Source organism: Babylonia areolata, chromosome 35 (assembly GCF_041734735.1).
Source record: "Babylonia areolata isolate BAREFJ2019XMU chromosome 35, ASM4173473v1, whole genome shotgun sequence".
Lineage (NCBI taxonomy): Eukaryota > Metazoa > Mollusca > Gastropoda > Neogastropoda > Buccinidae > Babylonia > Babylonia areolata.
The window spans coordinates 16,467,049-16,493,432 of record NC_134910.1 but is presented as its reverse complement, the minus strand read 5'-3'; the positions used below and the strand labels follow the sequence as shown (position 1 = coordinate 16,493,432).

The 26,384-nt window shown below is 42.5% G+C and overlaps 1 protein-coding gene across 1 annotated transcript in view; it reads left to right on the top strand.

Annotated features, from left to right (window-relative positions):
* The first annotated feature begins 1,042 nt into the window (after positions 1–1,042).
* The window catches only part of LOC143278107 (dynein axonemal heavy chain 6-like), a 119,882-nt gene continuing 94,540 nt past the window's right edge, over positions 1,043–26,384 (top strand). Inside the window, exons 1-19 of the mRNA XM_076583139.1 lie at positions 1,043–1,299; positions 1,921–2,127; positions 2,823–2,937; positions 3,479–3,614; positions 4,688–4,835; positions 5,181–5,303; positions 6,043–6,177; positions 7,343–7,475; positions 8,227–8,368; positions 10,183–10,387; positions 12,595–12,794; positions 13,861–13,969; positions 14,405–14,525; positions 18,351–18,502; positions 19,963–20,115; positions 21,352–21,453; positions 22,959–23,108; positions 24,165–24,293; positions 25,906–26,019. Coding sequence (XP_076439254.1) covers positions 1,054–1,299; positions 1,921–2,127; positions 2,823–2,937; positions 3,479–3,614; positions 4,688–4,835; positions 5,181–5,303; positions 6,043–6,177; positions 7,343–7,475; positions 8,227–8,368; positions 10,183–10,387; positions 12,595–12,794; positions 13,861–13,969; positions 14,405–14,525; positions 18,351–18,502; positions 19,963–20,115; positions 21,352–21,453; positions 22,959–23,108; positions 24,165–24,293; positions 25,906–26,019 — 2,820 coding nt within the window. The 5' untranslated portion in view covers positions 1,043–1,053. The remainder of the gene's footprint in view (positions 1,300–1,920; positions 2,128–2,822; positions 2,938–3,478; positions 3,615–4,687; positions 4,836–5,180; positions 5,304–6,042; positions 6,178–7,342; positions 7,476–8,226; positions 8,369–10,182; positions 10,388–12,594; positions 12,795–13,860; positions 13,970–14,404; positions 14,526–18,350; positions 18,503–19,962; positions 20,116–21,351; positions 21,454–22,958; positions 23,109–24,164; positions 24,294–25,905; positions 26,020–26,384) is intronic.

Genomic DNA, 26,384 nt, shown 5'->3' with positions numbered 1-26,384 from the left:
AATCAGTTTGCTGTTTGTATTGGTCAGCCTCCAACTATATTCTGATCCAAAACAGAATGAATGTTTCCTACTGTTTTGTAACCCAAGGAAGTGTGAATGTGCAATAGATATTAAGCCATATTTCACTCATGAAAATTGTTGCTGCAAGTGTTAGAATGTTGATCAGTGTTCACTTATTCCACAGAAGGACCTTGATGTGACCTTTTGCAGTTATCAGTTGAGCATCCCTCCCAGTTCCCCACTACACTCCTCATCCCACCCCATCTTCCTGTCCAGTCTGATGTATAAGCACATTCAACAGCAGTAACAAAAAACACCAACAACAGTAACATCAAGAACAATAACAACAGCAAAAATAATAATACAAATATTAAATTATTGAAAGTACAGTAATCTTTACCATCCACTCTATCCAGACACACACACAGATGTACACATACGCACATACCTATCTGATTGTCAGGAACAACTAAACTTTCTGGCAGACAAGTGGAATTGCTCCCACTAGCTCAGCACACACATAAAATGTGGAAATCCTGTGGTGTTAAAGATGGCCTGAGTGGAATAGATGGTCCACACGTTTCTCTTCATAGTGGTTTCTTTAAGTGCAGTCAGAGGGAAACTTGGTTTGGCAGAAGGGCTGTGGTTTATCCATGTTATATGTCTGTATAGAGACCTGCAGTCCCACTTATTTTTCTTGGATTTCATCTGCACTCACACACACACACACACACACACACACACACACACACACACACACACACACACACAAGCTCACACTGCCTACCCACCCACCCACCCTCCTCACCAAAACACACACACACTGTACTCCAACATGTAGCTTTTTACTCATTGTTGTTTCCTTGAGAGTTTTGGATGTTGTGAATTCTGACCCAAGCTTTGACAAACAACCAACAGACCTGGAGTAACCTGGGGAACAGGTCTGTGTGGCATCCCAATGACTCTTCAATGAGTTAAAGGAGAAGAAGAAGAAAGAAGAATTATGACAAAATTTTAATCCAGGTTTGATGTTTGAACCAGATGGCTGGAAACATGCCAGCAGTAAGCGGCCAAGCTATAAATGGCCGGGCCATGAACAGCCTGGCCAACAGCCAGTCAAAGGACGTGGACATGGCGGGATCCTCAGACATGGATCGAGCAGCCAAACTGAAGGCACGCCTGTATTCCTACGCCCCCATGCAGGCAGCCCCAAACCCACAGGCGCTTCATTTCAAAGGTGTCACACGGGCTCAGGCCAAACGAATGCAAGTGCCTATTGGGGCCAAGATAGAACCTTTGGTATGTATGGATTTGTATATTGTATTGTAATGTATTGTACTGTACTGTATTGTCCTGTACTGTACTGCACTGTGCCATACTGTACTGTACTATATTGTATTGTCATTGGCAAAATTTAACCTTTGGTGTGTATGGATTTTTATATATTTTGCAATCGCTTAATGCATTTCATGGTGGTATTTTTGTTTGATTGTTTACATTAATTGTAGATAATGTCAGAAAACCCCCTGGAAAACTGTGGTTGGGAGAGAGTGAGTGATTGAGCAAGAGGGAGACAGTGAAAGAGAGAGAGAAAGAGAGTGAGTCAGACCTGTAGACAGACACATGGACACACAGACAGATGATGAGAGAGAGAGGGATATATTGATGAGATAGATGGAGATGAGAGAGAATTTTGAACAAAGCATGTGACATTTATTTTGCTTTGCATTGATTTTAAAAACTTTGTAGACATTTTTCTCATGAGCATGATTTCACATATTCGGAGAAGAGAAGGACTGCATATGGTAAGGACATATAGTACAGCTCATCAGGGAGTTTTGAAAGAATCAGGAAGCTGTCATCAGTTTGAGAGCTATATACATATTATACAAATTAGTCAAATCATTTACACCCCCACAGCCCAGCTTGCAACAGTATCAGGCTAGGAACCAACCGTCCTTCATCCACCGCAAGAACCGCGAGGCCATCGAGGCGGGCCGGGCAAAAGACAGTGACCAGGAGCCAGAGGCCAAACGTCTGAAACGCCAGGGATCAGTGGAACCACTGGACCGCCCTGAAATGGTGTCTCCTCTGCCCGATCTACCCAAAGACTTGCAGGAAAAACAGGTAACATTGTGTGTGCAGAATTGCTGTGGATTCAGAGGGTAGGGGGGAGACAAGAGGAGGAGAGGGGGAGGGAAACTGGTGCCTTCTGTTTTTTTCTCTCTTGGATCTTCTGAAATACCAGTAACAGAGGCAAATGCTGTTTTTGGCATTGGAGTCAGACAAGCATGTGTTGGTGGCAAGGAAGGAGAGAGGTCCATAAGAAATTTTATGTTTTAATGACCACTCAAACAGTCTCCAACCATGTGGTTTTCAGCAAAAAAATCTGCAACAGATTCAGGTAACATTTTGTGCATGGGAGCAGTGAAGGAGAATTTTTGTCTTTCTAAAACATCTGCCTGAAAGAATGAATGCCTTAACTATAAATGTATGCAGACAAACAAAAAATTGATGAAAACAGTTGATTGGCACTAAATACATGGCAGTAGCCTGTTTTCTTAGATGTGAATATCTTACTTTGGAGTCAGACTCATGATATCATTTCTTGAATTATCACTATAGAAAACACAGTGCCAAAGATATGTGAGTGTCAGATGATGAATTCCTGTGTGTGTGTGTGTGTGTGTGTGTGTGTGTGTGTGTGTGTGTGTGTTTGTGCATATGTACATTTGTGTGTGTGTGTGTGTGTGTGTGTACATGTGTGTGTGTGTGCATGTGTACATGTGTGTGTGTGTGTGTGTGTGTGTGTGTGTGAACAGGAACAAATGGTACTGAAGCTGCCAGCAGCTCCCGAGGAGATTCCCAGACCATCATCACCACGGGGACGAATCCACGTCACCACGCCCAGTCAGCCTGCCTCCACCAAACCCAAATGTGAGTGGTTCCCCTTGAGCAGTAAGAGTGCTCTTTCCTTGTTACGCTTTGTCAATGTCTGATCGTGTAAATGTCTTAACTGATGCCCCCAAGGCAACATACATTCAAACACAGTGATGTGGTCAGCAAGCTTTCAGGTCTGTTGCTGGAATCAATTCCCTGAGAAAATTAGAAAAACATCGTCTCCTACTCAAAAAAAGAAAAAAGAAAAAAAGATGCTAGCGAGAGTCATGCATTCTTTTCCACAACATCCACACCACCATCCACTTTCTAAATTGTGTGTGTGTGTGTGTGTGTGTGTGTGTTTGTAAGTGCACATACGTACATGTTATTGTTGTTTATATTTTCATGTGTTTGTGTGTGGAAGGTGCTTTGAACGCAAACACTGGAAAAAAAAAGTGTGAAACATTCAGTAATTATATTATCATCAATATTGCTGTTGCTATTGTTTTTGTTATTCAGAAAATCACTGTTGTCATCATATTTGATAATTACTCACACGGTTATTAGAAACACCATGGAATTTTCCTTCTGTTTTCAGTCGCAGCATCTCAGGAAGGTCTGCGCGACATGTACAAGATCATACAGATTGCCAAAACTGACAAGAAAGTGGGTTTCCTCTACCTCAGTCCTGCGGTGCCCAAGTCCTCTGTCCACTACCACTACTACAACCTCAAGTGAGTGTTGGACCACAAGCCTGGAATTCTCTGCCTTCATCAGTCTCTCACAGTCCCTCTCTCACGTCTTTTAAAACAAATCTAATAAACTGCCTTTTCAAGCAGTCTCTACATAATTTAAGTCTTCCATTCCATGTATCTGTATTTTGTGGATTTACATCTATTTCTTCTGTGCATGCTTGTTTGTGAGTGTTTGCTTGCATTTGTGAGTGTGTGTGTGTGTGTGTGTATGTGTATGTGTGTGTTTTTATGTGCTTTGTGTTGACTCATATGCTGTTGTAAAGTGCTTTGAGGGGTTTTAAAGCTCTATAAAGAGGTATTCTTCTTGTTATTATCATTATCATCATCATCATCATCATTTTCATTACCATTATTATTACTACTGTTATTTCTGTTAGCATCATCATTATTGTTATTATCATTATTATTAATATTATTATAATCATCATCAGTATTATTATTGTTATTATTATTTCATTCCGTGATTGTGCTTGGGCCTGTTGGACATAGGTAGTTCAGGATGCTTTTTGTGTTGAGATTTTCTGTGTCTTCTTCATTGTCCTCTTCTTTGTCTTCTGTGTTCTTTCATGATGACTCACCAGTATGACTGAGCCTTTCTCGTGCCATGCTCTGTCTTCAGGGATGTTTTCCCCCCAAGATGTCACAGAGTTTTGTGTTTGATGCTGTTTAACTTTTCATTTAGTTCAGCCTTTCTCATATTGCCCATTGGTTATCCAGAGCTGTGGGTTGTGAAGCCATTGACAGATGAATAAATATCTAAATAAATGGTAAACATTGAATAGATGGCAATGGAGAAATCATAATTTGTCATCACATACCCACAGAGAAGATAGCAAGGCATGTGCATACCAATAAATGGATGGACAGACGAATGAATGAATGAATGAATAAACAAATACGAAGAAAATAACAGTCCACACTTGTTGATTCTTTCACCATGATGGGTTGTTACCAAGGCCTGTGTGTAATACCAAGTCCATGAATGAATGAATAAACATACACAGATAGATGAAGAAATACAAACTGCAGTTCCTGATGGTTGATCCCTGCAGAGTGGTGAACCATGAGCACCTGTACAAACCAGACTACTGCACACTGAGCTTCAAGGGAGTGATGCGCATGCGTAATGATGACGAAACAGAGTTCATCACTCTGGACCGCTGGGAGCAAGAATTCTACTACTTCCAGAAACTGATCAAGGTGCTATGCTGCTCGTGTTTTGATCTTTGGTTTTGTATTGTTTGAACTGTAGTTGTGTGTATATGTGTGTATGTGCGTATGTATGTGTCTTTGTATACACATTTGTGAATGTGTGTCTGTGTGTGCAAGAGACTGAATACTTAATTTTATTGAATCAAGTTTGTTTCTAGCTGTAACTGATTGGTGATTCTTCCTCTTTTCATGTATATGTGAATTTGTCATGTCACAATGTGTTCACAGTGTGAAAATCAGCACAGTACTAGTAACAGTCAAGAAAGAAAAAACAGTTGGGATAGAGAATTTTTTTAACATTGTGGAATGATGGTCACATTTCTCTGTTGAAAGATTCCGACATTTGCGTTGTTCCGCAAGTGGAAGGCCTTCAGTGTGTGGCGCAAGAACGTGCGCTCCCACAAGATCAAGTCCTGCAAGAAGTCGCTGAATGAGAATCTGTTCATCGTCAACCCGGTGAGGGACAGGGTGATTCAGAGCATTAGTGACTGATCGGGTGAGAGATTGAGTTATTATGTGAAAAGTGTGAATGGTCAGAGCGCTGGATTCTTGCCTGAGTTTCCAGACTTCAGTCCACTGTTTCAGTGCATCTGGATGGTGAAGAGTGGGGATGGGTTACGGAAGCAAGACAATTACCCAGCATGCACCTCAAAACGGAATATGGCTGCCAACATGATGTGGAAAAAGGACATACACGTAAACGTCCACTCTTGCATACAATGACTGTTGGAGTTGCAGCCCACAAATACAGAAGACGATGAATGATTGGATGAAGGACATTTTAAATGACGTGTTGATTGACAGGTGACATTATGACTGACAGGTTTAATGACAGAGTGAAGTGGTGGGATCAGTAATAGGGTGACTGACATTGTCAGTTAGAGTTCAAATACACGAAACCTGTAAGTCATGTTTTCGGTGATGGATAGTGGTTTGTTTGTAAGATGTGGGGGTGGGATACATGTGCATGCTTGAGTCGCACACACATGCACATTCACGCACACATATACACACATAGAGACAGAACCACACATACACATACACACACACACACACACGCAATTTCATGCATATAAATGCCCACCTATCCTAATCCCAAGGACACACATATTACAAACAATCTTTGTTTTTGCTTGACATACCTTAACACGTATCTCCAGTATGTAAATACAGGTATTCATGTGTCCACTCACAGTCGCTACGACCAGCACTGCTGAACGTGCGTGAGATGTGTCACCGCATCAGTGAGATGGGTCTGTGCCAGATCGACAAGGATCGAACCTACACACTGCTGGACTTCAGAGAGGCCCAGTTCACACAGCTGAACGACGTGAGTATCCACTGGCCACAAAGTCAACACTTCCGGGCATGTTTTAATTAGTGATTCCTCCCCAGATATGCTTTGTATTAAAGTTTGTGGCTGTAGTCCATTGGCACAAACACACCACATTCAGGTTTGCTGAAGGCAATGATAGCATGATCACACATGTGAAAAGACAAGACAAGACAAGACCAGATGTTTTACTGAGCCAGGCTGTCTGCCCATGTCAAGGGGGTGTTGATCACAATAAAACAGTGTGCAATTATAAACAAACATGAACTCAGTTATGCTTGGTTATTGACATGGCATTATTTCCAGCCTTAAATGCATCAGTTAGCGTGCAAGTCTGTAAGTACAGTTGGTATCAGACATCAGTAAAGATAAGCTGAAATCAGAGAAATGCCTATAGTAATGATTTGCTGGTGATGTGACTTTCCTGGAGATCAGAATAGAAACAAAATGAATATCTCTTTGACACCTTTACAGAATGGATCCTCAGATGAAATATTCCTGAAATAATGATAACTTTGAGTTTTTAATGCTGATACATCCGATCCAAACCTGGTTAAAGTGAAAAGAGACGCTGACATTGACATATTTCATTGTCCATTCAGTGGTTAAGCCCTGTAGACAAGGGTTATAATTTCATTCAGCTGTAATATAAGTATAGCTCAGTATTTTTGGACATCACATAAACTGGTGCACTTACTCACCCATGCCCAACATACATTCACACAACCACACACACACACACTCTCTCACACACACACATGTGTGTGCACACACAAAACTTGGACTGGATCATCCCAAAGATGAACTGGTCTGTTCAGCAATCCCTGTTTTCTTCTCACGTGCATTGCTTCTGCAGTGTATTTAGCTGGACTTGTAATGTCATCTTCGTTGTTCTTTGACAATGGGTTAGTAACATTATTTGCACCAGGATGGAATGTGGAAGACGTTATTGTGAAGTAAAAAGAGAGAGAAAGAGAAAGAAAGAGAGATGGAAAGGAAGAAAGAAAGAGAAAGATGTAAGGAGCGAAACAATGCAGGAGTGTCATGCTTTATTGGTTTAAACAGTATTTTATTTGGAACATGTCACAATACAACACCGTTACAGATGAACAGGACAACAAGAAGATCTTACATAAAGCCCTGTCATGCTTTATTCCACCAGGTGGCAGGCCGGCTGCAGGATTTCCGAGAGCTGGTGAAGGAGGTGGTGAGATCAGCGTGTCGCACGGCGCTCCTGGAGGCTGGCTTCACGCCAGACGACTACTTCTATGATGGCGCCGACAGTCCTGGCATTGGTGGGTTCTGGTGCTTTTTGCTGATGCTGCTGGTGATGGTGGTGGTTGTGGTGGTGGTGGTCTAGAGGAGGGGGGGAAAATACTGTTGAATGTGCAGTTTGAACCAGTGCACTCAGATTCTTGCACTTCCTTGGCAGACACATTACCTCTAGGCTAACACTCCACATGCCACCTGATTATAAGTGAGGCCATTCCATTATTGAAATTTTTAAAGTCATCATTGATCACAACTATAGTACTCATACCTGTTCACAGGTGAGGTCATTCCATTATTTGATTTTTTAAAAAGTTGTCATTGATTTCACCTGTAGTACTGGTAGCTGATTACAGGTGAGCCATTTCTTTTTTTATTTTTGAAAAGTCTCCATTGATCACAGCTATAGTAATGGTGCTTTATTACAGGTGAGGCTGATCACATTTCCATTATTTGAATCAAAAGGAAAAGACATGGTGAGTCACACCTGTACTGATGGCACCCGGTCTGGTTCCAGGTGAAGCTGATCACCTTTCCATTATCAAAATCAAAAAGAGATGACATGATGAGTGACACCTGTAGTGATGGCGCCTGGTCTGGTTCCAGGTGAAGCTGATCATCTTTCCCTGATTTAAATCAAAGGAAGACATGATGAGTGACACCTGTAGTTATGGCACCTGGTCTGGTTCCAGGTGAGGCTGATCACCTTTCCCTGATTTGAATCAATGAAGACATGATGAGTGACACCTGTAGTGATGGTGCCTGGTCTGGTTCCAGGTGAGGCAGGGGGTGCCCCAGGTACGGCCTCCAGCTACCTGATGCAGAGCAACTATGACATGGACATCTACGGGGAAGCTCCAGACAAGATGACCTACACCGAGCAGGCCAACAAACGGGCCCACTGCAAGCGTCTGACCTGGTCAGTACTTACACCCAGCACTGCACCCATACACTGAGCACATTCTGTCACAAGCGTCTGACCTGGTCAGTACTTACACCCAGCACTGCACCCATACACTGAGCACATTCTGTCTCAAGCGTCTGACCTGGTCAGTACTTACACCCAGCTCTGCACCCCTATACTGAGCACATTCTGTCACAAGCGTCTGACCTGGTCAGTACTTACACCCAGCACTGCACCCATACATTGAGCACATTCTGTCTCAAGCGTCTGACCTGGTCAGTACTTACACCCAGCACTGCACCCATACATTGAGCACATTCTGTCTCAAGCGTCTGACCTGGTCAGTACTTACACCCAGCACTGCACCCATACACTGAGCACATTCTGTCTCAAGCGTCTGACCTGGTCAGTACTTACACCCAGCACTGCACCCATACACTGAGCACATTCTGTCACAAGCATCTGACCTGGTCAGTACTTACACCCAGCACTGCACCCATACACTGAGCACATTCTGTCACAAGCGTCTGACCTGGTCAGTACTTACACCCAGCACTGCACCCATACACTGAGCACATTCTGTCTCAAGCGTCTGACCTGGTCAGTACTTACACCCAGCTCTGCACCCGTACACTGAGCACATTCTGTCACAAGCGTCTGACCTGGTCAGTACTTACACCCAGCTCTGCACCCGTACACTGAGCACATTCTGTCACAAGCGTCTGACCTGGTCAGTACTTACACCCAGCTCTGCACCCGTACACTGAGCACATTCTGTCACAAGCGTCTGACCTGGTCAGTACTTACACCCAGCACTGCACCAGTGCACTTTTTGCTGCCCCATCATCTGCAACATTTCAGTGGCATTACTCCCAAGCCACTCCCCCCGTACACAGCTATACCAGGTTTCATGTGACACAGTCCTGGCAGCCCAAAGGGAACTGTCAATGCTTGGTTGCCAGGATGCCACGCACCAGAAGAGACCCTGCACTGCTGCTGAAAACTTCAGTGGTGTTCACTTGTGCCTGTTCTGATTTATTGATGACAATAATAGGTTAGTTGCCAGCCAGACTCAGTGAGCAACTGGCACCACATCCATCCAGCAACAGTCCCCCATAATTCTGCTAACACTGAAGACCTTGACTCCCGGACTCACCCCAAGCACTGAAGTGGAGGGGGATGAAACTGAGGTCACTATGAGAAAAGGCGTGAAAGGCCACATACATTATTATCATTACTTAACCCACTCAACACTGGGGAGTTTACAGCCTCAGCAGGCTTCTATACCATATTGATGGAGAAAAAACACAGAAAATAGACTGTTTTTCCTTAAGATTATATGTGGACACATTCAGAAATACTGTGGAAGTTAATTCCCTTTCCTTGTGGTTTATACAGATGTAGGAATGTTAAACCTGTTTTAATGAGACAAATTTCAATGTCAGAGCCATGCTCAGGTGCGGGTCTCAGTGAGTTAAAAAAGTTAGTAATACTATTATTATCATCATCATTATTATTCTTATAGTTAGTAATACTATTATTATCATCATCATTATTATTCTTATAGTTAGTAATACTGTTCTTTTAGTTATAATACTGATATTATCGTCATCATCATTAATCTTATTGCTAGCAATACTATTATTACCATCATTATTGTTCTTATATTTGTAATACTGTTATTACCATTATCACCATTATACTTATAGTTAGTAATACTATTATTATCATCATCATCATTATTCTTATAGTTAGTAATACTATCATCATCATCATCATCATCATCGTAATCATTATTCTTATTCTTACCTTGCGTGTGCTGTATGCAGCTTCATCCGGCTGTCGGACTACCTGATCGTCAACACCATGCACGTGCTGGCGGTGAACTCGGTGTCCACACTGCTCAACTACCTGACGGAGCAGCTGCAGAACACCCCCACCCTGGCCCAGATACAGGGCGAGGACCAGGAGGCTGGGGAGGAGGAGGACAAGGACAAAGAAAAGGACAAGGACAAAGAGAAAGAGGTCGACAAGGTCAGTCAGGGTGGACCTTGGTGGAAATGGTGTCATTTGGGGTCAGTGTTGGTGGAAATGGTGTCATCTCGCCTGGATTATTGTGATTTCCTGCTTGTCGGTTCACCCAGCTACCTCATTGCTATGCTTCAGAAAGTCCAGAACCATGCTGCTAATCTTGTCTTCCATTCCTAGAAGTTTGATCACGTCTCTCCTCTCCTTCATGCTTTACACTGGCTCCCAGTACAAGAAAGAATTATTTACAAAGTCGTCTCTCTTTGTTTCAAGTCCATTGAGGCTACTGGTCCACAGTATCTCTCTGATCTCATTCATCCTTACGTACCCTCACGCCAACTCCGTTCTTCTTCTGACAACCGCCTGCTTAGGATCCCCCCTGTTCAAACCAAAATGTATGGCCAACACAGTTTTTCATACCAAACCCCCATTCTTTGGAATCAACTTCCTCAGCATCTCCGTCACTCATCTTCTTTGCAATCTTTCAAATCCAGTCTGAAGACCCACCTTTTCCCGTCCTGAATAATTTTCAACAGCTCATCCCTTTCCAGTATGAACTAAAATGACTGTTAGTGAGTTTGAGAGTTTCAGAATTTGTTGGTTGTATTTTTGATTGTGTACTATCTATAATTGTGTGCTATGACTTGTGTGCATGCGTGCCGGTGTGCTTGTGTGTATTGTGGGTGTGTGTGTGGGGGGTTTGAATGATTTTTAATAGTGTTTTTTTATCTTGTGTTAAATTTTTCCTTTTTGATATTTACGTGTGTGTTCTATTTGCAAATTGCCTAGGGCTTATTTTCAAGACATATATCCTCATAATAATGATAATAATAATAATTTTGGGTCAACGTTGGTGGAAATAGTGTCATTTGGGGTCGACGTTGGTGGAAATGGCGTCATTTGGGGTCGATGATGGTGGAAATGGTGTCATTAGGGGTGGATGATGGTGGAAATGGTGTCATTAGGGGTGGATGATGGTGGAAATAGTGTCATTTGGGGTCGACGTTGGTGGAAATGGCGTCATTTGGGGTCGATGATGGTGGAAATGGTGTCATTAGGGGTGGATGATGGTGGAAATGGTGTCATTTGGGGTCAACGTTGGTGGAAATGGTGTCATTAGGGGTGGATGATGGTGGAAATGGTGTCATTAGGGGTGGATGATGGTGGAAATGGTGTCATTTGGGGTCAACGTTGGTGGAAATGGTGTCATTAGGGGTGGATGATGGTGGAAATGGTGTCATTAGGGGTGGATGATGGTGAAAATGGTGTCATTTGGGGTCAACATTGGTGGAAATGGTGTCATTAGGGGTGGATGATGGTGGAAATGGTGTCATTTGGGGTCAACGTTGGTGGAAATGGTGTCATTTGGGGTTGATGATGGTGGAAATGGTGTCATTTGGGGTGGATGATGGTGGAAATGGTGTCATTAGGGGTGGATGATGGTGGAAATGGTGTCATTTGGGGTGGATGATGGTGGAAATGGTGTCATTTGGGGTCAACGTTGGTGGAAATGTCATTTGGGGTCAACGTTGGTGGAAATGGTGTCATTTGGGGTCAATGTTGGTGGAAATGGTGTCATTTGGGGTTGATGATGGTGGAAATGGTGTCATTTGGGGTTTATGATGGTGGAAATGGTATCATTTGGGGTCAATGATGGTAGAAATAGTGATCATGTTTATCAGCATGAACATCATCTGCACCAGCTTCATGTTGTTGTTGTTGATTTGCTATATCACATGTTGTCACAACAGATTTCTTTGTGTAGAATTCAGACTGCTCTCTCCTCGGACAGCACATCACTACAGTGCCGTGCCAACTCTCCCCCCACCCCCCTTTTTTTCTGCCTGCAAGTGTACGTGTTTTCCTATCAAAGTGGATTGTTCTACAGAATTTTGCCAGGGACATCCCTTGTCAGTTTTGTCACCCAGCAGCATAACCCAACATGCCTGGGCCCTGAGTGCATGCAAATGTATTTGTGTGTAGAGTAGATTTCTTCTACAGAATTGTGCCAGCTGACAACATTTATGTTGACATGGGTTCTTTTTCAGTGCGCCAAATGTGTTGTACACAGGACTTTGATTTATCATCTGAACCGAATGACTAGATGCTCAGTCAAATTTAGGAAGAAAGGGTGAGACTGGGATTGAACCCCAGGCCCCCACAGACACTGTATTAGCAGATAAGTGTCTCAACCATCGTGAACGGTGTCTCAGGGGAGTGAGGATGAAGAAGAGGTGCAGAAGCTCCCGCCGCTGTTCATCACAGAGTTCATCCTGGAGCCCAACCAGCTGCTGTTCTCCCCGGACGGCGACGACTTCCAGGAGGGGGTGGCTGAGGTCATCAAGCGCTTCCAGGATGCTGTGCTGAGCGTGCAGAACCTGGTGCCAGACACCTACTTTGATGCCTTCACCAGGTCTGGGGCTCACTTCTCCTCTGCTGGGGCTGGGCTGGGCTGTGTTGTATTGTGCAGTGCTGTGCTGTGCTGTGTTGTAATGTGCTGTGTTGTGTTGTGTTGTACTGTGTTTCCAGGGCTGTGTTGTGTTGCGTTGTGCTGTGCTGTGCTGTGTTTCCAGGGCTGTGTTGTGCTGTGCTGTGCTGTGCTGTGTTTCCAGGGCTGGGCTGTGCTGTGCTGTGCTGTGTTGTGTTACCAGAAACCCTGGTGCCAGACACCTACTTTGATGCCTTCACCAAGTCATGGTTTCACTTCTGCTGTGCTGTGCTGTGCCGTGCTGTGCTGTGTTGTTTTGTGTTTTGTTGTGCTGTGTTGTGTCATGTTTTAATGTGTTATGTCCTGTTGTGTTGTGTCGTATTGTATTGTGTCAAGTTGCATTGTGTTGTGATTGCATTGCATTGTATTGTATTATAGATTGTATCATATTATGTTGTTGTGTGGTGTTGTGTTGTGTCACTTTTTATCACAACAGATTTCTCTGTGTGAAAGTTTTTCTGATCTCCTAAAGAAGAGTGCATTGCACCACCCATTTTTATCTCCCCACTTTTGATGTTAATTTGAATTTCATCATTACTAAATGTTGTTTATCAATTTACTGTCTATTCACCTAGTGAGTTTAGTCAGGGAAATAAATGTGTGTGTGTGTGTGTGTGTGTGTGTGTGTGTGTGTGTGTGTGTGTGTGTGTGTGTGTGAATGCACTTTAAAAGTACATATTTTACATATGTGATAGAAAAGAGAAATTCAGAATGGGCAAGGAATTTAGGGAGGAAATAAATGACAAACTTTGTCTGATTATTTCCATATTTTATCAAATTGTTTTTGAACTGATCCCAAGCAATGTTACCAGAGTACAGCATTTTTGTAGAGACAAAGGAAGTTGTATGTCATTTAGATCTGATGAGCTCTCTGCTTCTCTTTTTGTTGAGGTGTCAACTTTCTAAATGTGTTAAATGTGTGTGTGTGTTTGTGTGTGTGTGTGTGTGTGTGTGTGTGTGTGTGTGTGTGTGTGTGTGTGTGTGTGTGCAGGCCCATCATCAACAACAAGTTTGAGGAGAAGACATGTGGGGAAGGCCCGAGTATGTCCACCATGTTTGAAGATGACAAGCACTTACAGACCATCATACAGAACATCAGGGTTAGTAGTGTGTGTGTGTGTGTGTGTGTTTGTGTGTGTGTGTGTGTGTGTGTGTGTGCATGAGTGTGTGTGTACGCGCGCGTGTGTGTGTTCGTGTGTGTGTGTGTGTGTGTGTGTATGTACACATACATACACATACACACACACTGAGACAGACAGATATGTACACACTCACACACATGTACACAAACCCACACACACTCTGTCTCTCTGTATATATATGTCTGTCACACACACATACTAAGAGACAGACATATCCACACACACTCAAACACACACACACACACACACACAAACACACACATACACACACTCTATCTCTCTCATACACACATACATGCGCTCACACAGACAGAGACAGATGCAAACCAATACCTGTGTTTGTGTGAAGGTGACTTGATTTTCAGACTTGACCAGGATGGTATGATATTTCAGGAAGCCATTGTGGCAGCGTTCAACGCCGCTAGCCAGTATGCTGACACATTTGAGCCCTTCCGTGAGTTCTACAGAGAGAATGAGAGTCTGGATCTGGAAGCTGTCAAGAGACAAGACCATGGTATGTACCTGTGTGTGTGTGTGTGTGTGTGTGTGTGTGTGTGTGTGTGTGTTTGAGTGTGTGTGTGTGTGTGTGTTTGAGTGAGTGTGTTTGAGTGTGTGTGTGTGTGTGTGTGTGTGTGTGTTTGAGTGAGTGTGTTTGAGTGTGTGTGTGTGTGTGTGTGTGTGTGTGTGTGTGTGTGTGTGTGTATGTGTCTGTCTCTTAGTATGTGTGTGTGACAGATATATATATATATAGAGAGAGAGAATGTGTGTGTCTGTGTGTTTGTGTGTGTGTATCTGTGTCTGTGTTTGTGAGAGAGAGAGAATTGATAAGTGTGTGTCTGTGTCTGTGTGTGTGTGTGTGTATGTGTTGGATTCTGGAGAGAGAGTGAGAGTCTGTCTCTGTAGTTTGTGTGTATGTGTAGTAGATTCTCTGGAGAAAGAGACTGTGTGTTCATGTGTATATGTGGGCATGTTTGTGTGTCTGAGTGTGTTATTTTGAGTGTGTGTGTGTGTGTTTGAGTGTGTGTGTGTGTGTGTGTGCGAGAAACATAAAATATAGAAATGCAGATGGGTCAGGGTGTATAGTTGTGATGATGTTCATCGTAATGTATCACTTGTGTGTATGTTTTGATCACCCACATTTGAGAGAATGGATGTGTACAGTATGATACTATGTTTTGTATTTGCAATTTGTAATATTTGTTAATCTAAACATTTCTCATCAGACTGCGGACTTTATTTTAATCTCGAGAGCCGAGAGGGTAACGTTGTTAGATGTTTTGATGACTTTTTTTTTTAATTCATTTTTTATTTTACTCAACTTTTAGTTTAAATCATTTTTTCATATCTAGTTTAAATGATTTGTTGATCAAGGGTTTATTCATGACTTGTGTTTTGACTTGACACCCACAAAAAGCTGTGAATGAAGAACAGTCAAAGCAATGCGTTTTAAGCCAAAGATGAAAAAGAACCTGGTGGTTCATTTGGCTGTCACCATGATCCTGACAATTATACAAGGTTAAGAGGTCACACAAGTCATGAATATTCACTGGGGAGAGAGTTTTGCGAATATTTCCAGTTTCATCCAAGTTTCATGTATTTGAGAACAAACATCCACAACACAGATACAGTCTTTGAGGTGATAGTTTTTACATTTTCAAGTTGGTTGCATGTTTTATGGGATGATACTTCAATCTGCATGTTGTTAATTTTTTCATTGCATTATTTGATGACACAGCATGGGAGTGTCATTTTTATTCATAATGCCTATTTATAACTTTATTTTTGTTTATGCATGTGCATGGGACAGCAGCAATTGAAAATGGCCTGAGGAAGATATTATCAAAGAATAGAGTGGTTGCTTTCTGATTACAGTGACTGACAACAAATTGATTTTCCGCAGTCAGACTTTCTGACAGGGCCTTCAGGCATGGATTGTTTCGTTAAAGAGAAGGAGAATGGGACAGGAAAACCCCAAGAAACATTGAGAAACTGTGCGGAGCATGCATTGTAACAATAGTGACAATAGTAACAACAACAACAACATTACCACTACTACTGTTCCTATGACTACTACTACTAATAATAATAATGAATCGCATTAATGATAATCATGATGATGATAATGATGATGGTGATGATTATAATAATGATATATGATAATGTGCATTCATAATCATAAGTATGATAATGGTAACAGTGAGGTAGCAGTAGATGTTACAATCATAATCATCACCTGAAAACAATCCAATACATTGTAATCATCCCTTTACACATCATTTGTTGTTTTGTGAATTTACTTTGATTCATCAAAAAAACAAAAAACAAAAAAATATAGTGTGTGTGTGCGTGCGTGCGTGCGTGCGTGTGTGTGTGTGTGTGTGTGTGTGTGTGAAATCCAGGTCTCTCAACATCCATATCCAGATACACTCACATTTTAATATTCAGAGAGATATGCTTGCAAATGTACACACACACACACACACACACACACATTCGTCTAATATCACTTCAAGTGGAAAGATGTTAAACTGAAGATGACGAACACACACACACATACACACACATTCGTCTAATATCACTTCAAGTGGAATGACGTTAAACTGAAGATGATGACCACACACACACACACACACACACACACACAGATGGTATGGTGACACCAGTTTGAGCTCTCAATGTCAATGATCATCAGGATAAGCAGAGTGTGAGTTTTGATTGTTGGAACAGATGTAGATACAATGAATGGTATTTTCATTTTGATAGCAGGGTAATACTTTTTTCTTTTTTCTTTGTCTTCTAATTCTTCTTCTTCTTCTTCCATTGATAAGCATTGTCATCACTCTGACCATTATTGTCACATCATGCATGCCATTGAAACAGTCTCAGACTAGTTACCCTCCCCCTCCCCAAAGGATTATACCATGGCGTCATTCTGTGCTTGTTGGAAATTACCCCTTTCTGTGGGTTCAAACAAGTTTGCTGAGAAAGGAAGGGGATGTTTCTGGGTTAGCCTTTACGGACCCACCCTCAACTCCATTTCCATTACAACTTACCGAAAGCTAATGTGGGGGAGTTCTGTTTTGATTGCCCGTTTTGATTTTAACTGGGCCACATTGAACCCTGGGGGTCATATGGAGCTGGGTTAGGATGGCCCCTAAATCAGTTATTACAGGGTTAGGGTAAAATGCAGTGAGGAGTGGATGGGGGGTGGGGGTCAATTCTGACTAGTTGAAATTTGCCCCCAGGGATTATTCCAGCCTATGTACATATTTACATATGTAAATCTAGGCTAGCCAGATTTGCCCCCCAGGGTTAAAAGCAAACGGGAGTGTGAGTAGGCATGTTCATGTTTCTATGACCACCCACTGCTGACATGGATAACAGGGTCTTTACTGTGCATGTATCTGGTCTGCATGTACACAGTAGAAGGGCTGAAGGCCCAGGCAGGTCAGCCCAGTCATGTTGACTGGTGGGAAAAACTTGACACCCTCAGCCCACCTGGCATGAACTCCAGGACTGAACCCAGGGCCCTGATGTTGTATTGTACCCATCTGGGGCAGGAGCTTCTCATCTTTCTTTTCTTCCTCTCTCTTTGGCTCTGTCCTTCTCCTTTCTAGTTTGTTTCCTCATTGTCTGTTTCTCGTGTTCTTTCTGTCTTTTCTTGTTCTTTTTGTTTGGCTTTCTTTGTTTCATTTTCTTCCTTTCCTTCTCCATGCCTTTTTTTGTTTGCTATTTCTGCAACACCCCATCATCCAGCTTTTGTTGTGTTGTTCTCATATTGATCAATATTTTTTTATGCTGTGGGAAAGATACAGTGTTCTCAGGAGAGAACAAATATCACAAACAGAATGATTTGACACTTAAAAATATTTCAGAGTGTTTATACTAATTCTCAAATCAGAAAATGTTCATTGACACTGTGTTTGCTCAGTGTATAGCATTATTTTCAGGGTGACTCATTAGGTATCACAAGCAAAATTTTAAGAAAAAGAAAAGACTATAAAACCCTATATTTTTTGTCTCATGTCACTTCTTTGCTTGTGTCTTGTAGACACAGTCATACTTTGTAGAGCATATTGTGACAATAAACAAATAAATAGATAAATAGATCAAGAAATGAATAACCTCACAAAACTGAAAATATGGTAAACAAAATCAAGATAAGTGGTAGCTTCATTTATTATAAAAATAACAACTTGAACAAGGAAATGTAAATCAAGACAAGTGGTAGCCTTGACCATCAAATAAGATATTAACTTAAATAAGCTGGAATAAACCTAGATACATGGTAGCATCCTCAACCTTCAAATTGAAATGACGACGTGCATGGTGTGGTCAGATGTGGCGTTCTTTGGTGAGCATCTGGAGAAGTACCATGAGCAGCACAAAATGGCTGTCAAGATCAAAGAGAAGCGACCAATCGGCATGCTCCTTGTCGACGCCACCAAGATGAAGGGGCTGCTCATCCCGTCACCGGTCCGCTGCCTCAACGTGAGTCATCTCCCTTACTTCGTTCTCTTTTTGTGGTGTTTGCTGGATTATATTTTCTTTTCTTTTCTTTTTGCTTTGCTGCCCCATAATTTGTGATATTTTGTTTTCTATGTTTTTGATGAGGGTGATGACTGACAATGCTGCGGTGGAGGGTCCATTAGGTTTGAGACTGAATGACAAGGGTGTACTCTCATGATGTATCCTGGCATCAACCAGGCTGAGAGATAACAGACACCGGCAGTGTTGGTCAGGAAACTTGAGCAATATTTCTAAGGAAGTATCCATGAAATGGATTACTCTTGGCTGCTGTGGTCCCAGTCTACAGCGCACTTGACAGTGTGTAGGAGCTGAAGGAACACAGCTAGTAGGGCTTGAACCCAAGTCCTCTCACTGGTCAGTCCATGATGTTAACCACTTGGCCACAGCAGCTGGTCTTGCAGGAGGTTCAGTTTTCTTAATGACGGACAGTTCTGCCCAGGGTGACAGGGACAGGTCAGTGCTCCCTTCTTGGCGTTTTCTTAATGACGGACAGTTCTGCCCAGGGTGACAGGGACAGGTCAGTGCTCCCTTCTTGGCGTTTTCTTAATGACGGACAGTTCTGCCCAGGGTGACAGGGACAGGTCAGTGCTCCTTCCTTGGCGTTTTCTTAATGACGGACAGTTCTGCCCAGGGTGACAGGGACAGGTCAGTGCTCCCTCCTTGGCGTTTTCTTAATGACGGACAGTTCTGCCCAGGGTGACAGGGACAGGTCAGTGCTCCCTCCTTGGCGTTGACGGTAAAACCATCAACAGATGTGTGAACCTGCAATGACTGGAGCAGCACTTTGTGTCATGTGACAAAACATTTCTGCACACTGGCGTGAACAGCTTACTAGAGGCTCCTGAACAGCTTTCAAAGGCTTTGTTAGGAAAATAACTTGAAGGGAAAACTGTTTTAAAGACTTCTTTTTGTAATCCGGGAATGATGAAATAAGTGGGAGGGCTGACATCCTCAGCACAGCCTAAATATGTCTTAAGGAGCTTCATGGTTAAGATTATTATCTGTGCCACAAACTGTGTTGTTTTGCAGGTTTTCTGTATCTCACCTAGTTTTATGTTTATTGATATGGTTGATAAAAATAAAAACCATATGCATTTTGATAGTTGGGTAGTCCTGGTCATTATGGCTGTGTGTGGTCAGCTGCATTGTGAACAACAGTGCCATAAGGTCAAGTGATAATGTGATACTGCTGTCTCCACTTGTCTGTTGGCAGCCAGTGTTTGACTGTGATGGGCAGTGTTGTTTTGCTTGTTGATAGTTCTGTGTTCATTAATCAGGTTGAATTTTGTTATTTGGTGGGACAGTCCTGGTGATTATGGCCCTGTGTGCAGTCAGCTGGGCTTTGTGCAGTAATGTGAAATGTCAAATGCCATGGATGATGTCTACACCTGTGCCTCTGTGTGTGTGTGTGTGTCCAACAGGTGATCAACGCCTTGCTGCCAGTGCTGGCGAGGAAGGAGGTTGACCGACTGATCGCAGAGCTGCAGGACGCTCAGTTCCGTCTGGAGGCAGTGCCCACCACCACCCTGGAGTTTGTCCACACCCTTACCTTCCTCGATGAAATACAAGTCAGGGTATGTCACACTTTGGCTTTTATTTCTATCTGTATTTTTGTGTTTACCTTGACTTACACACTTGTATACTCACATACACACATGCACTCACAACACAGACACGTACATACATTATCACATCACAGCAATGCCCACCACCACCCTGGGGCATGTGCACTCCCTTACCTTCGTCAGTGAAATACAAGTCAGGGTACATCCTGGTTCGGGGTTGGGGTTTTTTCCTATTTTTTTTTTTCACTTTGACTTACACACTTGAATACCTACATGGCAGGGTAAAAACGGTCATGCACGTAAAAGCCCACTAGTTTACATATGAGTGAACGTGGGAGTCACAGCCCTTGAACGAAGAAGAAGGAGACACACATGTATACACACACACGCTTGCATGCACTCACAACACACATACACATTATCACATCACACCAGTGCCCACTACCACCCTGGAGTCTGTCCACTCCCTCACCTTCCTGGATGAAATGCAACGAGTCGGGGTACGTCTTCGTTTTTGTTATACGAACACACACGTACTTGCATGCATTCACATCACACACACATGCACACATTATCACATCACACCAGTGTCCTCCACCCTGTAGTCTGTCCACTCCCTCACCTTCCTGGATGAAGTGCAAGTCAGGCTCAGTCCTGGTTTTTTCTGTGACTTTGATGTGCACACACACACACACACACACACACACACACACACACACACACACACACACACAGCACATGCATCCATGCAAGCATGCACACTTGAACATGCATGTATGCATGCACACACATCACACACATAATACAACGTGTGTGCGCATGCGCACGCGCACACACACACACACACAAACACCAACACACTAACGCACACACACACACACACACACACACACATACCCACAACACACTCACTAACACACACTCTCCCCTCCTCCTGCTCACCCCCTCCCACACACACCCACACAAACACATGCAAACACACACACACACACACACACACACACACACACACACACACACACACACACACACACACACACACACACACACACACACACACACACACACACACACACACACACACACACACACCACAAACACGCATGCAAGGCAGTCATCACCTTGTATGAATTGTGTCTATATTTATTTCAACAACAACAGCAACAGCAATAACAAAACTCCTTGTTACACAGCTGATGCCACCTGATCAGAACTGTGTCAAAATAAGGGTGGTGTTTTTTACAGATTGACCCCCTGGAGCGAGAGGCGATGATCGTGAAGGATATGTACGAGCTGATTGATGAGTACAAGGTGCCCACGCCTCCTGAGGACTTCGCTGTCTACCAGGTAATGTGGCCCATCAGTGTAGCAGAGGAGAGGAGGAGGAGGAGGAAAAAAAAGGTGGTGGGGAGAAAGAGGAAATGCAAGAAAGAGAGAAAGAAAGAGAAAAGACTTTTGAGAGGAGAGAGAGAGAGAGAGAGAGAGAGAGAGAGAGTACAAAGTTCCAACCTGAGGACTTTGCTGTCTACCAGGTAATGTGTGTGTCTCATGAAAGGAGAGGGAGGGGAGGGGAAAAAGAGAGGAGGAGGCGGCATGAGGAAAAAGGGGCGAGAAGGAGAGAATGAAAGAGAAAAGCATGTGTTTTGAGAAGGAGAGGGAGAGAGAGGGAGAGGGAGAGAGAACACTGAACACTGAAATGTTTAATGTCATTAGCTGAAAAGCTCTGGTGACATGGTAGGTACTAATCAGAACAAAATGGTGCAAAACAGATAAAATGGAACAGAAAGAAAAAAAAACAGAATTGAAGCAGCACAAACTAATAAGAGATTTGCGAAAATTTGGCACTTCGTCATTAGCTTAAAGTACACGTGACAGGGGGTAATGTGCCTTTCTTTCAGTCGCTCATCTCCAAGGTTTGGACAGTTCACAGAAAACAAAGTACAAATAAATCATATAATAAATATTTACACATGTAACATCGACACACATCATAAAAAATTATCAATACAAACACATACTAAAGTACATATCAATCCTGAAATAATTATTTATGCCTCAACATCAAAACCCATCATTTCAATACGAACACATCAAAGAGAGAGAGAGAGTGAGAAAGAGAGAGAGAGAGAGAGAATAGAAGGTACACATGCCACCTAAGGACTTTGCTGTCTACCAGGTAATGTGTGTGTCTCACTAAAGAAGTTGAGGAGAGAGGAGGAGGAAGAGGAGGAGGAAAAGCGGGGAGAAAGAGGAAGAGCGAGAAAGGGAGAAAGAAAGAGAAAAGCAAGTCTGTTTTGAGAAGAAGAGGGTGAGGGAGAGTGGGGGGAGAGAAAGAGAGCGAGAGGGGAGACAGTAAAGCAGAGAGACTGAGAGCAAATTAGCAAACAAAGACAAGAAAAAGGAATGCTTAACTTAACAATGAACACACACATGCACACACAACCATCACCAAACAACACATTTGTGTATACATACAATGCACAATTGTAACAACAGCGATGCATAAACAAAAAACAATAACAACAAGAATAAGAATGATAATTCATTTCATTGAAAGAGTGATGCCTATTTCTCTTTCAAAGCTACAGATGAATACAACCCTACTTCTAAACTGGTCATCGCAGTTCTCATATTCTCAAAATCTAAAATGGCATCAAAATATGAAGAAAAGAAAACAAACAAACAAACAACAACAAAAAACTGAATGGAAGAGAGCTGAATAATGATCATGTCACTTTTTTTTCCTGACACTCAGTACGTCCATAAGTGGCATTAAAACATGAAAAAAGATTTTTTTGAAAAGCTTAATGGAAGAGAGCTTGATTATAATCACATTACTTTTTTATTTTCAGACACTCAACCCATCCATCACCAATGTGCGTAACGCCATTGACAAATCGTTGGCGGAGCGTGACAGTAACATTGACCGCTTCTGTTCACACCTTGACAAAGACATCACTGAGCTGGGCAAAGAGGTCAAGGAGGTCAAACAGGAGGCCCAGGTAAGGATTTGTTAAACTATTTGGGAAAAAAAAATTGCAAAGACAATTGACAATTTGTTTTAATGTTGTGTGCATTTGAATCTGTGTAGTGTGTGTGTGTGTGTGTGTGTGTGTGTGTCTGTATTTTACTGACAACAAGATGCTTAGGATTACGAGGGTTTTTTTTGTTTTTTATCTAGTAGAAGATTGACAAGGATGAATATTTGAAGACATGTTTGAGATGTATATTTACATACTCACTTGATCTTACCGCATGAAGCGAAATATTAGAGTTGTGTTATGTGGCTGACATTTACATGCTGACTTACCCTAAGATGTGAGATATGTACTTTGTGTATAAATCACCTGACAGAAGTTAGAGATATGTGTGTGTACAAGACACCTAAGGTATTTGATGTGTATAAACCACCTGACTGAGGTTTGAGACGTGTGTAAACCACCCAAGATGTGAGATGTGTAAAACACCTGAGGTGTGAGATGTATGTAAACCACCTAGGATGTGGGACTTATGTGTAAACCACCTGACTGAGGTGAGACATATGTGAAAAAACACCTGAGATGTGATGTTTGTAAAAATACATCTGATGTGTAATGTGTATATTAAACACCTTGGCTGTGACATTGGTATAAAAAAACAAAAACAAAAACAACCCTGATGTGTGACATGTGTATAAAACACCTGAGGTGTGTGCGACACATGTATATTAGACACCAGAGGTGTGACGTGTATCAAACACTTGAAGCATGATGTATATTTAAAACACCTGAAGTGTGATGTGTGTATAAAGCACATGAGGTGTGACGTGTGCATTAAACATCTGAGGTGTGAGATGTGTACAAATCACATGAGGTGTGGCGTGAGTATAAGATACCTGACAGGTGTAAGATATGTTGAGAATAAAGCTCTTGACTGAGGTATGAGATGTGCACATGAAAAACACATGACTGAGATATGAGACATGTGTAAACTACCAGACTGAGGTGTGAGACGTGTGATGTGTGTGTCAACCACCAGACAGGTGTGAGGCACTGAAGTGCTGTGTGTCTGATCCCCAGAACCCGATGATCCTGGACCCGTCGTCAGACAAGGATAAGGTGGTCAGCCTGCTGAAGAAACTGCTGAACCAGATGGATGAGCTGCAGAAGAGGGCCTTCACCTACAAGTCCTACCAGAAGAACTTCAAGGTCAGTGTGGGGGGACAGGTCAGCAGAGCTGAGTTTTAACCACCTGTTGGCTTTTTTACACCCACGTTGTTGGGCCACGTTGTTGAGGGGATGGACGGTGGGCTGATTAACCTCTTGACTGCTGGATCCTTAGTAAAATTAATGAGATCAATGTGGTATAAGTCAGAAGTGTAGTTGATACTTTCTGTGTTCTTATCAATGGTGTCGTTGATTTTGCTGAAGAAGGGTGATGTAATCCCAAAAGAAAGTCCAAATAGAGGCAGTGACTGACATCTTGACCTATAGGCTCCGTCTTACCTGAATGAGGTGACAGTCCTGCATTGACTAGCATACTCATCTGTAGCAGTCAAGGGGTTAACACTTGTATGTATGTACCCCATCAGTGCAGCTGCACTGTGGTTTCTGTGGACCAGCCCCACGACAGCTGAGTGCGCTGTCAAAGCTAAACTTCTTTCACAAAATGCACATAACATCATGAAAAACATGCTCAGTTCCCTTTAAGACACTGGCAAACAAAAGGTTAAAGCCAACAAGCTAAAAACACCATTCAGTGTTTGCACCAGTGTGCTGTGAACAGCTTGAAGAATGAGTTTGAAGAATTAATGTCAGTCAAAACATTAGAATCACTCAGGGATTTATAAGTGATAGCTGTGGTTTTTTGTTGTTGTAAAAAGTGAAAACACACATGCAGGAAAGCACTCTGACTATGAGTGGTGCTCATTACATTGGCTGCATACACCACTGTTTGTGGAAACATGCACCATGTCACCAAGAGGACAAGTGTTTCAGTTCCCAAGTGGTCCTTAACCCACAGACCGCCATGCTGGATGCACGACCACTGCTGCATTAGTCATTCCTGAACGGCGGCTACATATCTATGTCTTGTGAATGTTCTTGTTTTGTTTGGGAATTATTACATTGGTAGCTTTCGATTTGCCAAGGCTACATACCATCAGAGACTGTATATGCTATGGAACATTATGTTCTTCATTACAAATCGATTACCTTGTTGTTTCAAGAAAGGCAGTTTATACTCATATGAAACAAGCTTTTTATTTTTATTTTTTTTTTTTTCCAGTTCTAACATTGCTGTTGTTCAATTTGCATTTTTTTATACTTAGACTACTAACCTTGCTTATTGAAAAATATAATGACAACTGGATAGGAAAAAGAAATGATTTCAAAATGTTTATTGAAAAAGAAAATTCTTGTGGGTCACCTATTCATTTTCTCGTAACAAAACAAGTTTTCTGAGTTGTCTATTTTTCTTTCACACAATTGTTACATTTACCTGTGTCAGTTAAGAAATGAATCCTAAATATTTCATTTTTATACACCTACATTGTTTTAATGAAATTTTTTCTCTGTAACTAGGATTTAGTTATTTACCAAATTCCTAGGCAGGCTGAGGGTTAACCAAACAGGGAACATTACACTCCCCATTACAGCACATGCAACTACATATGTACAATGACAGATCCCAGTCCCGCATCCTGGACACAGAAAATCTCAATGTCTGTGTGTGTTTGTGTGTGTGTGTGTTTGTGTGTGTGTGTGTGTGTGTGTATGTGTGAGCGTGTGTGTGTGTGTGTGTGTGTGTGTGTGCCCCCAGGTGGAGGTGACCAAGTTTGATGCCCTGGAAGAGGCCTACGCAGAGCTGAAGCTGAAGGACTTGCTGTGGAAGGCCATCGATGAATGGGACAACCTCCTCCACGAATGGACCACGGTGCGTGTCACAGCCTCTGCACTTTCCTTGTCGCCCTGTGCTTTCAGTCATCGCTTCTCTGCTCTTCTGTTGCGTTGTGTTGTGTTGTGTTGTGTTGCGTTGCGTTGCGTTGCGTTGCGTTGCGTTGCGTTGCGTTGCGTTGCGTTGTGTTGTGTTGTGTTGCTTTGCGTTGTGTTGTGTTGTGTTGCGCTGCGTTGGGCTGCGTCAAGTTGTGTTGTGTTGTCTGTCTTGTCTGTTGTCTGTCTGTCTGTATCCAGGCACAATTTGATACCTTGTCTGTCTGTCTGTCTGTATCCAGGCACAATTTGATACCTTGTCTGTCTGTCTGTCTGTCTATATATGACACCCTGTCTGTCTATCTGTCT